General features: G+C 39.2%; 1 protein-coding gene and 1 long non-coding RNA gene across 3 annotated transcripts in view; one reads left to right on the forward strand and one right to left on the reverse strand.

Moving 5' to 3' along the window:
• The window catches only part of ZEB1 (zinc finger E-box binding homeobox 1), a 191,156-nt gene extending 190,505 nt beyond the window's left edge, over positions 1-651 (reverse strand). For both annotated transcript variants that reach the window (XM_025885774.2, XM_025885773.2), the window contains exon 1: positions 550-651. In XM_025885774.2, coding sequence (XP_025741559.1) covers positions 550-607 — 58 coding nt within the window. In that variant the 5' untranslated portion in view covers positions 608-651. The remainder of the gene's footprint in view (positions 1-549) is intronic.
• LOC112834358 (uncharacterized) overlaps positions 7-13,197 on the forward strand; it is a 70,413-nt gene continuing 57,222 nt past the window's right edge. Inside the window, exon 1 of the long non-coding RNA XR_003210866.2 lies at positions 7-326. This is a non-coding gene — a long non-coding RNA (uncharacterized lncRNA). The remainder of the gene's footprint in view (positions 327-13,197) is intronic.

Consider the following 13,197-nt stretch of genomic DNA (forward strand, 5'->3'; position numbering starts at 1 on the left):
GGGCCCGAGCGACGGCGCCGGCCGGGGCCGCGGCGCGGGGAAGCCACTTTGCACGGTCAGCGCCGGCCACAAGTTTGTTCCTCGGCTCCTGGGGGCCTCCGAGCTGAGGGAGAATAACGCGGAGGGGGCTGAGAGGAGGGGGAGAGGGGAGGCGCCGAGGGGCAAAAGAGTGGGGAAAAGTGCGAAAAGAAGCAACAGCCGCTCCACCCGGGGCCAGAAAAGTGGCTGGCCGCGTCCCGACCGCCCGCCCTGCGCCGGGGATGCGGCGGCTAACGGTCCAAGGAGGCGGCAGGGGCGGCAGGAGCCGCTAGGCGGAGAGAGACCAGGTAAGAGACATAACGGTTCAGGGAGAGCGAGCGGCCGCGGCGCGGCTCCGGCAGCGGCAGCAGCGGAGGGGGGCAGAGAGCACTACTTTCTACTTTCCCACTCCACTTTGCTCGTCCCTGCCCCAGCCGCCCCCAGCCCGGCTCGCCCCCCTCACCCCCGGGGGCGCCCCGGCTGCCCGGCTCCCCCTGACTCCGCCGCTCCCCGGTCCCCTCCGCCACTCACCGTTATTGCGCCGCGGGTTCGCCTGCTTTCTGCGCTTACACCTGGGGCCATCCGCCATGATCCTCTCGCTTGTGTCTAAATGCTCGAGTCACCTCCTCCCCCTCCCTCCCCCTTCCCCCCCACCCCTCCGCCTCCACCCCTCCCCCCTCCCCACCGCACCTGGTTTACGACACTCGCGGCTTTACGACATCACCTTCCTTACACCTAGAGCCGCTCGCTCTACGGCCGGAACCTTGTTGCTAGGGAGAGGACGGTTTGCGGCAACCGTAGAAGCAGCTGAGTTTGAATTGAGGGGAGAGGGAAAAGTTTCCCTCAGGTGTCGTGGGATGGGGGAGGGGGCCGTTGGGAAACTGTGGGGACGTGGTCAGAAGGGCGGCAGGCAGTCGGAGGGAGAAAGGTAAATTAGGAGGCTCAGCGGCGTTCTGCTTCTGAACTGGCCACACCCGCCGCGGCTGCCTGGGGCACCGACGGGTCTGGCTGATTGCTCTCAGGACCCTGTACCCTCAGAGCTGCCCCTCGCAGTGACCGGAGCAACCTGTCCTCCCGGTTGGTCAAGGTTGGGCTCCGCTCCCACGCAGCGTGTGTTCTCTCAGCGCATCCTGGGGCTCGAGAGAGGGTCTGTCTGGGCTACCCGGGGAGTTGCCAAGAGTAGAGGGAGGGCAGGTTCGGGGAACGGTAGGGACTGATATGGGAAGCTCGGCCTCTGACGGCGAGGACACGCGGCGTCAAGAGAGAGGCTACCTGACCCCGCAGTTCTGACTCCCTTCCCTTACACGGACGCACGGTTTTCCCCCAAGCGAACCGGGATGGGAAGTGACTTCAATTAGATAGAACTTCAGCTGGACCGAAAGAGAGGAGAGAAGTTCCGCTTGCAGGCAACGCCGGCGGTAAAGCAGAATGAGTAATACCCACACGGCCCCCGTCTCACTTCCTCATCTGCACCAGGCTCTCACCTGCTGTCACCTCGGCCTCCCCCGCCCCGCCGTCCTGCTCTGGGCCCTCCTCCCTGCTTTCTTTCCCCTTAGACGGACGAGGTCGGAGGCGCCAAGACGTAGAGTTAAGGTACTAAGGGGCATGATTTACTACCTAAATGGGCAGTTATCGCTGAATAGGACCTTAAGGCAAGAAACAAGGGCTGACAAATGTGGTCTTTGAAATTGATAGATTGCTGATCTTATCTCAACTCTCTGACTTTATACAAGTTTGGGGATTTCTAAAAGACCATATAGATAACACTACAAATAGCAAGAAAGTCAAATCTTAAGTATTCAGTAGGATTTAGCTTTCCCTTCCTTCCCTCCCTCTGCCTCGTTCAGATGAGGACAGGTCTTTGGTACCAGCTTTATAGAATAAATGAGCTGTATTTAAAATAATTTAGTTGTCAATTAACAATGTAAAAGTTACTTAGAAATTGCGAAAACTGAAATGTGACATAGAGTATTAGAAATAGCACAGTAAGTCACCCTGCACAGTGCTGTCCCATAGTAGGTGCTCAATAAATGTGTCTATAATTTTTGCCATACCTATGGCAAGATTATTATATTAAAATCATCTTTTAAACACTCTAGAATTTTAGAAGATCCATTAATCTCTTCAAACCCTTCAACTGAAATAAATTTACATCTGAAGTCTGGTAATTTAAAATTAGAAAGTTTAATCCTGAATATAGATGAAAATTTTCTCTTTCACATTTTCTTTGGCATTTTGAGACGTGAATGCATTATTAGTGCATGAAATGTGACTGTAAATATTCTTTGCTATACATTATGTCTATATATCTACTCATCCTCGATGCCAAAACTAGAATCATTACTCTTAATGATCATTTTAAGTACAGGCAGTCCTTGAATTCCTTAATACCATGTTAACCGAACTTGTGTATGTCAGAACCAGAACCATGTCCATGTTTTGCTTGGTTCAAGCAGTAATTTTTTCCTACCTCCTAAAATCTGTGCAGTGTTCTTTAGTTGCCTCCTGAATCCAGCAATTCTTCCCACACCACACAACTTTTTTTCACTACCCTAATTTCCAGTCTTGGGGGAAAGAAATACTTTCTAAGTAGAAAAATGTGTAGCACACATTTTACCTGCTCTTAAACTTAGGAAGTATTGCTCATATCCTTTTCTCTTTCTGAAGTGTCTGTCCTGTACTTCCCTACTAAGCTTCCTTCAATATTCATCCTCACCTTAAAATCAAAGAGACAAAGGGACAAGTAGGTACTCATTGTCTTCCTTACTTTAATGGTTACTGGTTTAGTTAGCTTGGGCTAGACTTTTGTTGTTCATTTCTTTGCCCTCAGGACCTAGTGGAGTACCTAGTTATATAGGAGATGCTCAATAGGGAAATCTTTCTTAAATTAATATTCTTGACCTTTCTTATATAAAGTGAGGATTGTTTATCTGTCTTCATCACATTAGTTGTTTGGAACAGTTGAAATCATGGATGTAAAAGCTGATTACTGTCATTTATATCCTGCCTTATTTTGAAACTAATTATCTTGATTTTAGTGTCTCCATAATGGTTTTCCCCAAATGATTAACTCTGCTCACTCCTGTGTTTTAAATGTGCATAGGAAATATTATTGATATCTTAAATCTTCTAATACAAAATTTCAATTTTGTAAAATCCTGGAATAATATATATTACAAATTGAATATTTGATTAATACATTTTGTTCACTGTAATGTTCCCAAAATTATTGAAATCTAGACTGAAAAGAAAGCAGACAAAAGTAAATCTCAGAATAAGTTGCTGCTTTAAGCCTGATGCATATGTGATGGCTGCTTATCTCTTAAATATAATGAAAGAATTGGAAAAAATCTCTAGAATAAGTTTAGAAAAGGAAGAACTTTATTAAAATTTAGCTTTATTTAGTCAGTTATACCTCAATAAAAAAATTTAGGTTCATTTAAATCAACCATGGTGGGGATACTTGTAAGAGTTTAACATGTATCTCATATCATTGATTTTAGTTATTGTAGTGTCATTATGCAATATATATTCAGTATATATACTCCTAATTTAAGTGTAAATGAAATGTTAATATTCTGCTTCTAGTGTGCACTGGGATTGCATGTGCTGAAAGAGGTATTCTGCTAAAAATGAATTACTACAATCTTTTTTAAATTTATAAGGAAAATGTAAATGGGTAGAATATTCAATACTGAGGTTTTTTTCCAGAACTTTTTCTTAAACCCTTTGCACCTGCTATTTGCTTTCCATGTAAGATTCATGTATAATAAGTTAGGATAAAATTTGACATAAAATTATTTTGAATTTAAAATGTAGATATTTCATGGTGTTCTACATTGAGCATATGATTTTCGCATACCTCATTTCCTGAACACATTTGGGAACTATAACTTCTAATATGATTCTATAATCGTCATCAAAATAAGAAGTTGGTTTTTATTGAAAGATAACATTAATTACATCAACTAAATTAATTATATTACCATGTAATTTTAATCTTAGAGCTTTGAAAGAAAAAAGAATAAATTTGACACAGGTTACCCATCAAAGTACAGAATTTAGAAGTCCCCTAATGTTGCCCCTCAATCCTTAGCTCAATAATGACTCTGGACGTGGCATTCGCAATGAGACAAAAGAGGGCCATGGTGGTTTAATTGCTGCAGTTTGACCAAATTCTATAGTCACTGAGTCAGGAAGGAAACATGACTGCAGAGTGATCCAGAACCAACAGCTGCCTTTGGGACCCACACCAACTTTTCTAATAAAGTCTCCCAGGAGGTAATAATAGGGACAAATGTTTTCCCCGAACCTCCATGTGGTTTTACTACATATTGAACCATAAAATGGTTTTTCCCTCTGGGGAATAAGGCTCCTATTTTTAATATAAGCCAATGAAATGTTAACACACAGAGCTTCTTATTTTGGGGGCATTTTTTCCAGTAACATGTCTAATACAAAGAGATGTAAGTATAAATAAATGTAGAAAAAGATGTTTGAGGTGTTAACATCCAAAAACTAAAACTAATGTTTCCATAAAATCACAGTAATTAATATAATTGTTTTCAAAGGCTGCCTTCATGGAAGATACAGTTTCTATTATTGATATCAGTTAGAACATGAATAACATTTTTTTTGTATACTTGACAACTACAGGTAAATTAAAGCGCAACATGCATATTCTGGATTTGAGTGAATTTTAAGTATATACCTTATCAAGGATCTGATACCTGGTTTGTACTGCTGTTTTTTTCCCCTTTTGTCTCCATGTATGTCTTTTCTCTGGCATCTTGATCTATTTATTTATTTTTTTAGCAGCTGACAGGTTCTGCGACAGAGTATAGCTATTTCATTGACCTATAGTCCACAGATCCTCAGTTATAGTCACTGCCACTTTTCATTTTTTGGAGTATATTTATTTAAAATACTTGCAGTCATTAACGGGTTTTCAATGTCCTACAATTGTGTTACGCTCACATGAAAAAGTTGGCAATAAGAAACACCCTGTGTTCAAATATATCCACCACTTTAAGATCCCTGGTCAGACCCTTCTCATTCCTTCTTATGCCTCTATTTCTAGGTTACTCTCTTTATCCTAATTACATAAATAGATCACAGACTCTGCCCCTCTCCACTGGTTTACGTTTTAATCATTGTCTTCATGTTTCTTTGTGCCAGGTCTAACACAGATCTATTTGGATCAATTCCTTTCTCTTTTTGTTCAAAGTTTTTTGAGTCATCCCAACTCTGTAAAATGCTTTGATTTTTCATATTCTGGTTTTTCTCTGTCAAAGTCCATTCTCTGCCTTTCTATGTTCTTAGAGGCTGATTTTTATGGACCACAACACCCAGGCTCCTTTGCCCTCTGGTTTCTGTTTGGTTTCAGCCAATTTGGAGGCCTTGGCAAATGATCACAGGAAGGAAAGAGAGAAAGGTCAGGATATTTATTTCACCTTCCCCCACACTCCCTCCTGCCTGTTTGTGGCTTTTGGCAGTAGCCTCATTCCTCTACCTAAGGCCACAGCTCTAGTCATACAACCCTGTCTCATGGCGAAGGGTCTTGGCAAGTTCTAGAAACTGCTTCCCTTTGTCCCTTCAGGCATAGGGATGGCAGTGGTGTCCTTGTGTTGCGAGTCCTTGGGGACTTTATCCCTTATTGGTTCTCCTAAAGCCTGCCCACATCTCTGTAAACAGTCTCTTCATCAAACTGTCTTCAGTTTACCCTTTGAGTGTGCCATTTGTTTCCTGCCAGGCCCCACAGTACTACACATAGAGAAATAAATGTATTTAACCTTATCAGTCAAGAATTCTGTTTCTTTTGATCACTACAGTAAAGTTTGAATATGATATAAATATCTTACTCATTGACTAAGTATATACTCATGTTGTACTGTGTGTACATGCAAAATCTGGCAAATACTTAGAAATATGCCAGAGTCTATTACATAGTAATTATTTAGTAACTATTTGTAGAATGAAGGCCCCTGTGCTAATGATTAAAATCTAGGAGAGACTACTTTTATATACTTATAACATGAAGGGGAAAAGAAGATAATAATACCACAGTATTAAGGTGGAGATAGCTCGTTGTCCCCAGCTTCTTCATAATGGAAACCTCCCCTCTTATCCATGGCCACTTGAATCGTCTTTGCATGTATCTAGGTGCTACTCTGCTACTCAGTTCTGGCCAGTGAGGTATAATTGGAGGTGATGTGTGCAATGTTGAGGAAGTCTGTCCTTCAAAAGGAGATGGTTCACCATTCTCTTCTTGCTGGTTGGAATCAGACCTGCTAGCTAGAGCTCCTTAAGATTAAGAAAGGTAGAGCAATAAGATTGAAGGGGCCTGAGTCCTTGACACAATAGAATACCAGAACTAGCCCTGGACTTTTTACCTCCAGATTCTTAATACAGAGAGAAATAAACATATCTTCTCTAGGCCACCATTATCTTAGATTATCTGTTGTAGGCAGCCAAAGTTAATCCTGTTTGATGTAGGTATGTATATGAGTTTCCTAATGTTACTGCAAAAAATTATCACAAACTTAGTGGCTTAAAATAACACAAATATATTATCTTAACAGTTCTTGAAGTCAAAAGTCCAAAATGGGTCTCACCAGGCTAAACTCAAGGTTATGGTAGGATTAGGTTCCTCCAGAAGGCTCGGGGGTGGGCGGGGAATCTTTCTTTGCCTTTTCCAGCTTCTAGGGGCCACCCATATTCCTTGGCTCATGGCCCCTTCCTCCATCTTCAAAGCCAGCAACATTGGGCAGAGTCCTTCTCCTGCTGTCAGCTCACTAGTTCTTTGTATTTCTGCCTCCCTCTTTTGTTTTTAAGGGCATTTGTGATTAAGTTAGGTCCACCCAGATAATTCAGGATATCTCCCCATTTCAAGATCAGCTGATCAGCAAGCTTAATTCCATCTGTGACCTTAATTCCCACATAACCTAACATATTCACAGGTTCTGGGGATTAGGGCATAGACATCTTTGGAGGCCACTATTCTGCCTACCAAAGTATGCAAGCTTTAAGTTTCATGATTTATAAATATTTTTATTGATTTATTTGTTCATCTTTAATTTATAAACAGCTTTAAAACATTATGGTATTTGGTCATTACTTTTTTTTTAAAGATTTTATTTATTTATTTGACAGAGAGATGGAGAGCACAAGTAGGCAGAGTGGCAGGCAGAGTGGGAGGGAGAAGCAGGCTCTCTGCTGAGCAGGGAGCCCGACGGGCTCAATCCCAGGACCCTGGGATCATGACCTGAGTCGAAGGCAGTTGCTTAACTGACTGAGCCACCCAGGCGCCCCTGGTAATTACTTTTTATGTAACATTTAACATTGTGCCACATAGAAGTTTTAATAATTATTAGTTCATTTATTCAATTACTATTCTTGTGCATATTGTATGTCACAGATGCTACATGGGGCTATAAATGTTTCATACACTTTTTGACCTAAGGAAGTGCAGAAAGAAACAAATGACAAAGAGCCTGTTAAATAAATGTCCAGGAGATATAGTATACATGGGAGAGACCTCTAACCTGAAGTCAAGGAAGTCTTTCCTGGAGAAGTGATAGATTTGTCAGGAAAATGAGGGAAGAAGAAGGCAGAAGTTACAGCATATGTAGACCCCTCCAGATGAAAGTACAGTGTTTTGGGGGCAGAGGGCCCAATAGAATAAGAGTATCAAATAAAAGGAATACCTATTTCAAATGAGGCTGCAGAAGTGGGTAAACAGATGGAATTAAGCTTGCTGATCAGCTGATCTTGAAATGGGGAGATATCCTGAATTATCTGGGTGGACCTAACTTAATCACAAATGCCCTTAAAAACAAAAGAGGGAGGCAGAAATATAAAGAACTAGTGAGCTGACAGCAGGAGAAGGACTCTGCCCAATGTTGCTGGCTTTGAAGATGGAGGAAGGGGCCATGAGCCAAGGAATATGGGTGGCCCCTAGAAGCTGGAAAAGGCAAAGAAAGATTCCCCGCCCACCCCCGAGCCTTCTGGAGGAACCTAATCCTACCATAACCTTGAGTTTAGCCTGGTGAGACCCATTTTGGACTTTTGACTTCAAGAACTGTTAAGATAATATATTTGTGTTATTTTAAGCCACTAAGTTTGTGATAATTTTTTGCAGTAACATTAGGAAACTCATATACATACCTACATCAAACAGGATTAACTTTGGCTGCCTACAACAGATAATCTAAGATAATGGTGGCCTAGAGAAGATATGTTTATTTCTCTCTATATAAAAGTGATTCCATTTAAAGCTGTAAAGCAGAGACATAATCAGTTCTTAGCCCTGCTAACAGGCAGAGGCATAGCATGGTCTGACAAAATTACAAATCTCTGTTAGCCAATATTTATACTTTTAATCCATATTCGAACCATACAATTCTGGCCAATTTCCCATTTTGTGATTTTTCTATGGTAAATTCTTAATCATAGGTAGCTTTTCTTGCTCTCCTTTATCAAGATTGCCTTCAACTGGCAAAAGGCCCTTAGGGAATGGAAGAACATTTTCAGTATTAACAAGATGAGTGAATGAATGAATGAATGATATTTGAGAGTCCATACTCAATTCTTTACTGTGGGTATAACCTTGAATAAATCACCTAATTTCTCTGACTCTGAGTCTGAGTTCCTTCTCTGCAAAATCAAACCTAATTTCTCTACATCAAAATTCCCTGCATATTCACAGGGTTTTGGTGAGTGTCACATGAGATCATGTATGGGGAAGTTATTTTAAAAACCATAAGACATAGAATTTTGAATTTTTACTGTACAAACCTGCTTTATCAACATAACTCTTCCTAGAGTCAAATACTAATGAATTTTGTATAATTGGCTCTTTTGTATTTATTACAGCTCCTATGATATTAACTCATTTCAGTAACATGAATTGAGTTGATTATATTTTTTTACTTCTTCCTCTTGTTCACCCTGTGATGGATTTAAAATGTCAAAAACAGGTCTGAACTGACATAGTATATCAAATATTTGACTATTACATTAAATTTACCTTGATAAAGTTTTGAAAAATACTTGCTTTTTATTTCTTAAGGTGTTTGCAAAGGACTGGCTTTGGTTTTATGACCAGTTTTATCTTTGAAATTATCTACTTAGATTTTGGTCAACTGTCAAAAGCAATTGAATTTAATCATGTTTTTATTTCTAGGTTACTTCATAAAGTGTTTTTACAGATTATAAAAATGTCCACAAAGAGCCAAATTATTATTTTATTCCTACATTTGATATTGTTTTATATTGTTGCTGTATATATTTAGATAATTATGTTGTTTTACCTTCAGAAAACATTTTAATAATTATAGCTGAATTTATTCCTAGTCAAAATAGTATGTAAAGCATGCACATTTAGAACCAACATTATTCAATGTGTTTTGCTATTACTTACAACTAACAATTAACATTATTTTAATGTTGTAAATAGCTGTGGAATCTAGTCATTTTGTGTACATTGAATTCATTACTGTCATTAAATAAGTATCTTTTCTCTTTAGTAGCTCAACTTATTTCCTGAATCAACCCATTTGTTAGTGTGCTTTTGATTTGTAAAATCACCAGTAAATATCTGTTACTCTTTTTCAAATAATTGCATAATAGTATGAATGATTTTCTGGCGGGTATTTTCATTTTTAGTAAATGCCAGAAGTAATATTTGAATATAAAACATCGTATGTTCAGCATAAACTATAAACAGCAGAAATGGTTAGTAGAAGAAATTACTCAGATACTGTCTGCTAAAGAAAAAAAACATTGACTATATGAGAAAAATAGTTTTTTGAGATGATTGAATAAATTGATTATAGTTCTTCCTTTTTATTTTCTGTCTTTATAGAAGAAAATGTACAACCTGATTTCTTTTCCTTATTACTTAGTTTACTTATATTTTTGTCCTCCCTGAACTCAAGTTCTTCAGACTTCGGGTATGTTATGGACATATATTAAACTACTAAAATCCACTTTTGGTGGTTGAGGTTGGTTTTAAATCATGTCCTTGTTGTATCTGCTCTCCTTCCAGTGCTAGACAGCTTCAGACAGACCAAAAGACTATCAACCAGACAAAAGGATTTGATGCAAAGAATTTGACAACCCATTAGCTAGAAAACCATCACCTGAATAATTCAAAATCGATTGAAGCTTTTCCTCCATATATAAAATTGTTCTGTAGTTCCATTCATTTTTACATTTCTCCTTTGTATAGCCTTAGGAAACATAGATCAGTGATGTAGCACCAAAAGACATCATGATACCAAATAGGAAATTAGGACTTGGGAGATGCTTTGGACCTCTTAATTTTCAGGCCACTTGATAGCAGATACAGTTCATTACACAAGAAAATTGCTTGAGCTTGGGAAAAGAGGGTGCTGGAGGTGAGGGAAAATGAGTTAGTCACCAATACGGTTCACCTTGCAATTCAGTCATTTAGATGTAACTAGAGAATGATTGCTGCCATGTTCCAGATAAAGAATGAAAACTCTTCTCACAATAAAATGGTGAATCACATATCCTCTGTTTAGATTCTAGAATAAGAAAAGTAAAAGGAAGGAAATAGCCTATGTATGTTAGTACACACCAATTTTAATAGGAATGTACTATTTGTAGAGCCTTTATGATCTATATATGGTTTTATTTGAGCCTTATTATGGCATTAATAGATACTATTTCCATTTCTTATGTATAGAGACAGATTCAGAGGCTACAGTCACCCAATTCGTATAATCTAGACTGGGACTCAAATTCAGATCATAACTACAGATTCCATGTGTAAATTCTATTGTACTTAATAAACATAAAATATCCAGGACTGTATGAAGACAAGCTTCTAAAGCATAAAACTTTATTCTAAAGCATAAAATTAATATTCAGAAAAAGAATTATGAGCAGAGGGGCACCTGGGTGGCTCAGTCATTAAGCATCTGCCTTCGGCTCAGGTCATGATCCCGGGGTCCTGGGGTTGAGCCCCGCATCGGGCTCCCTGCTCGGTGGGAAGCCTGCTTGTCCCTCTCCCACTCCCCCTGCTTGTGTTCCCTCTCTCTCGCTGTGTCTCTGTCAATAAATAAATAAAATCTTTAAAAAAAAGAATTATGAGCAGAAATATTTTAGTGAATATTGTATGTTCAATATTTCTATAAATTTTCTCATGCAAAACTTTGGCATATAATTCTTTCTGTACTCCATTTTCTCTGTTTCATGAACATAAAACATTCCCTCCTGCCCCCATTTCAGAAGTTCTTTTTCCTTCCTTCCCAGTCCCGTTCCTCCCCATCTGCCCTTTAATCTTCATTGATTCCCCTTATCTCTGACCACCTACCACAAATTTTATCATCTTTATTTCATAATCAGTTCCATGTCTTGTCTCTTATTCCCTATTATAAACTCATTTATGATAGAGACCATGGCTAATAATTCCTGTTATAGTGATGAGCATATCTGGAAAAAATATATTTTAAATATCTTTTATGATAGAAAACTACCATCTATGGCTGGCATAAGAAAATCCTAGGGCGCCTGGGTGGCTCAGTCGGTTAAGTGGAAGACTCTTGATTTCGGCTTGGATCATGATCTCAGGGTCCTAGGATCGAACCCTAGGTCAGGCTCCATGCTCAGCAGTGAGTCTGCTTGAGGATTCTCTCTTTCCCTCACCCTTTGCCCCTCCCCCCACTCTCCCACACACGTGCTCTCTCACTAAAATAAATTTTTCTCTCTAAAAAAAAGAGGATCCTGATTGGATGCTGATATGGAAAAAGACGACAGTTTTCTTCAGTGTACTTGATAACCTGAACTTAACCCAATAGGAAACAAAAGATTTGAACAAGTGTTAGCCCTTTTTAAATGAGTTGCCAGGAATTAGCTATCACATTTTAGTACCATTATGTATGGTATTATGATATTAGTATACCTGAGTTCTGAGAGCCAAGGAAGAAAAGATTGATTTTTTTTTGGAGCAAACACCTTTAATATGACTAGGCAAAAACAAAAAAGGAAGACAGTCAGAAGTTGATAGATAGCCACCCTCCAAAACAACTCAAATTCTGAATTAGAATTTAGTAGCTCTGGAATAGAAAGGTATCTATGTTGTTCATGGATGTGAGGACACATGACAATACCTCTTTAGATTTATGGGGACAGAAAAAGAATCTAGAAGATTGAATATCTCTAGTGGGGAAAGCTAAGAGTTGGAAAAAATCTAATACATTGGTTGTTAGCATTACCCACAAACAAAAAGATTCTCTTGAAACACAATTTTAAAGTTCTTGCATTAATATTGTATCTGGAGCCACGAGCCCATAACTATAGTAGTTCCTCCTAGAACAGAATAAATTGCCAACCAGATACAACATTAATTTGTAGAACTCTCAGGGTATCGTTCCTTCAATATGCACATTTTAGATTAGCCAATGGAAAAATTAATAAATGGTACAAATAGAGGTAAGGGGAGGAAAAGTTTTTTAAAGAGAACACAAGATGTTCTAGTTGTCACTAGTTGTCATGGAATGAAATATAAGTAGCAGGGCAAGATCTCAAAAAGATGTATCATTCATATCATGACAATCTATTTTTTTTCAAAACCAAGACTACCTGTAGTCAAAAACAAATGACTGCAGAATAGGAAGAAATCTCAGAAGCCTACCAAAAAACAGTTTTAAAAGTAAAGTAAAAAAAGTTTTAAAGTAATTTTGTTTCAGAACCAAGCTATTCTACAAGAATAGAGATAGTGTTAACACAACCAAGACTGATTCTACAAGAATAAAGATAGTGTTACACAGAAACACACAAGATACAGTGATTGAGAATTTTAAAGAGTGAAATGAAATATATTAACTGTATATCTGAGGAAAATGATAATGATAAAAAGACAGAGTTGGGAGAAAATCTAATATCCAAGAAAAAAAAAACCAGGAAAGAATATAGATTCAGGTAATAATTTTCCACAAAGAAATGTCAACGGAGAAAAAAATACCCTTTAAGAATCATTCAAGTTATGGGGCACCTGGGTGGCTCAGTGGATTAAGTGTCTGCCTTTGGCTCAGGTCATTATTCCAGGGTCCTGGGATCTAGCCCCACATTGGGCTCCCTGCTCAGCGGGGAGACTGCTTCTCTCTCTCTCTGCTTGCCCCTCCCCTTGCTTGTGCTCTCTCTCTGTCAAAT

This window comes from Callorhinus ursinus, unplaced genomic scaffold, assembly GCF_003265705.2.
Source record: "Callorhinus ursinus isolate GAN/ISIS: 27379988/994484 unplaced genomic scaffold, GSC_fseal_2.0 scaffold62, whole genome shotgun sequence".
NCBI lineage: Eukaryota > Metazoa > Chordata > Mammalia > Carnivora > Otariidae > Callorhinus > Callorhinus ursinus.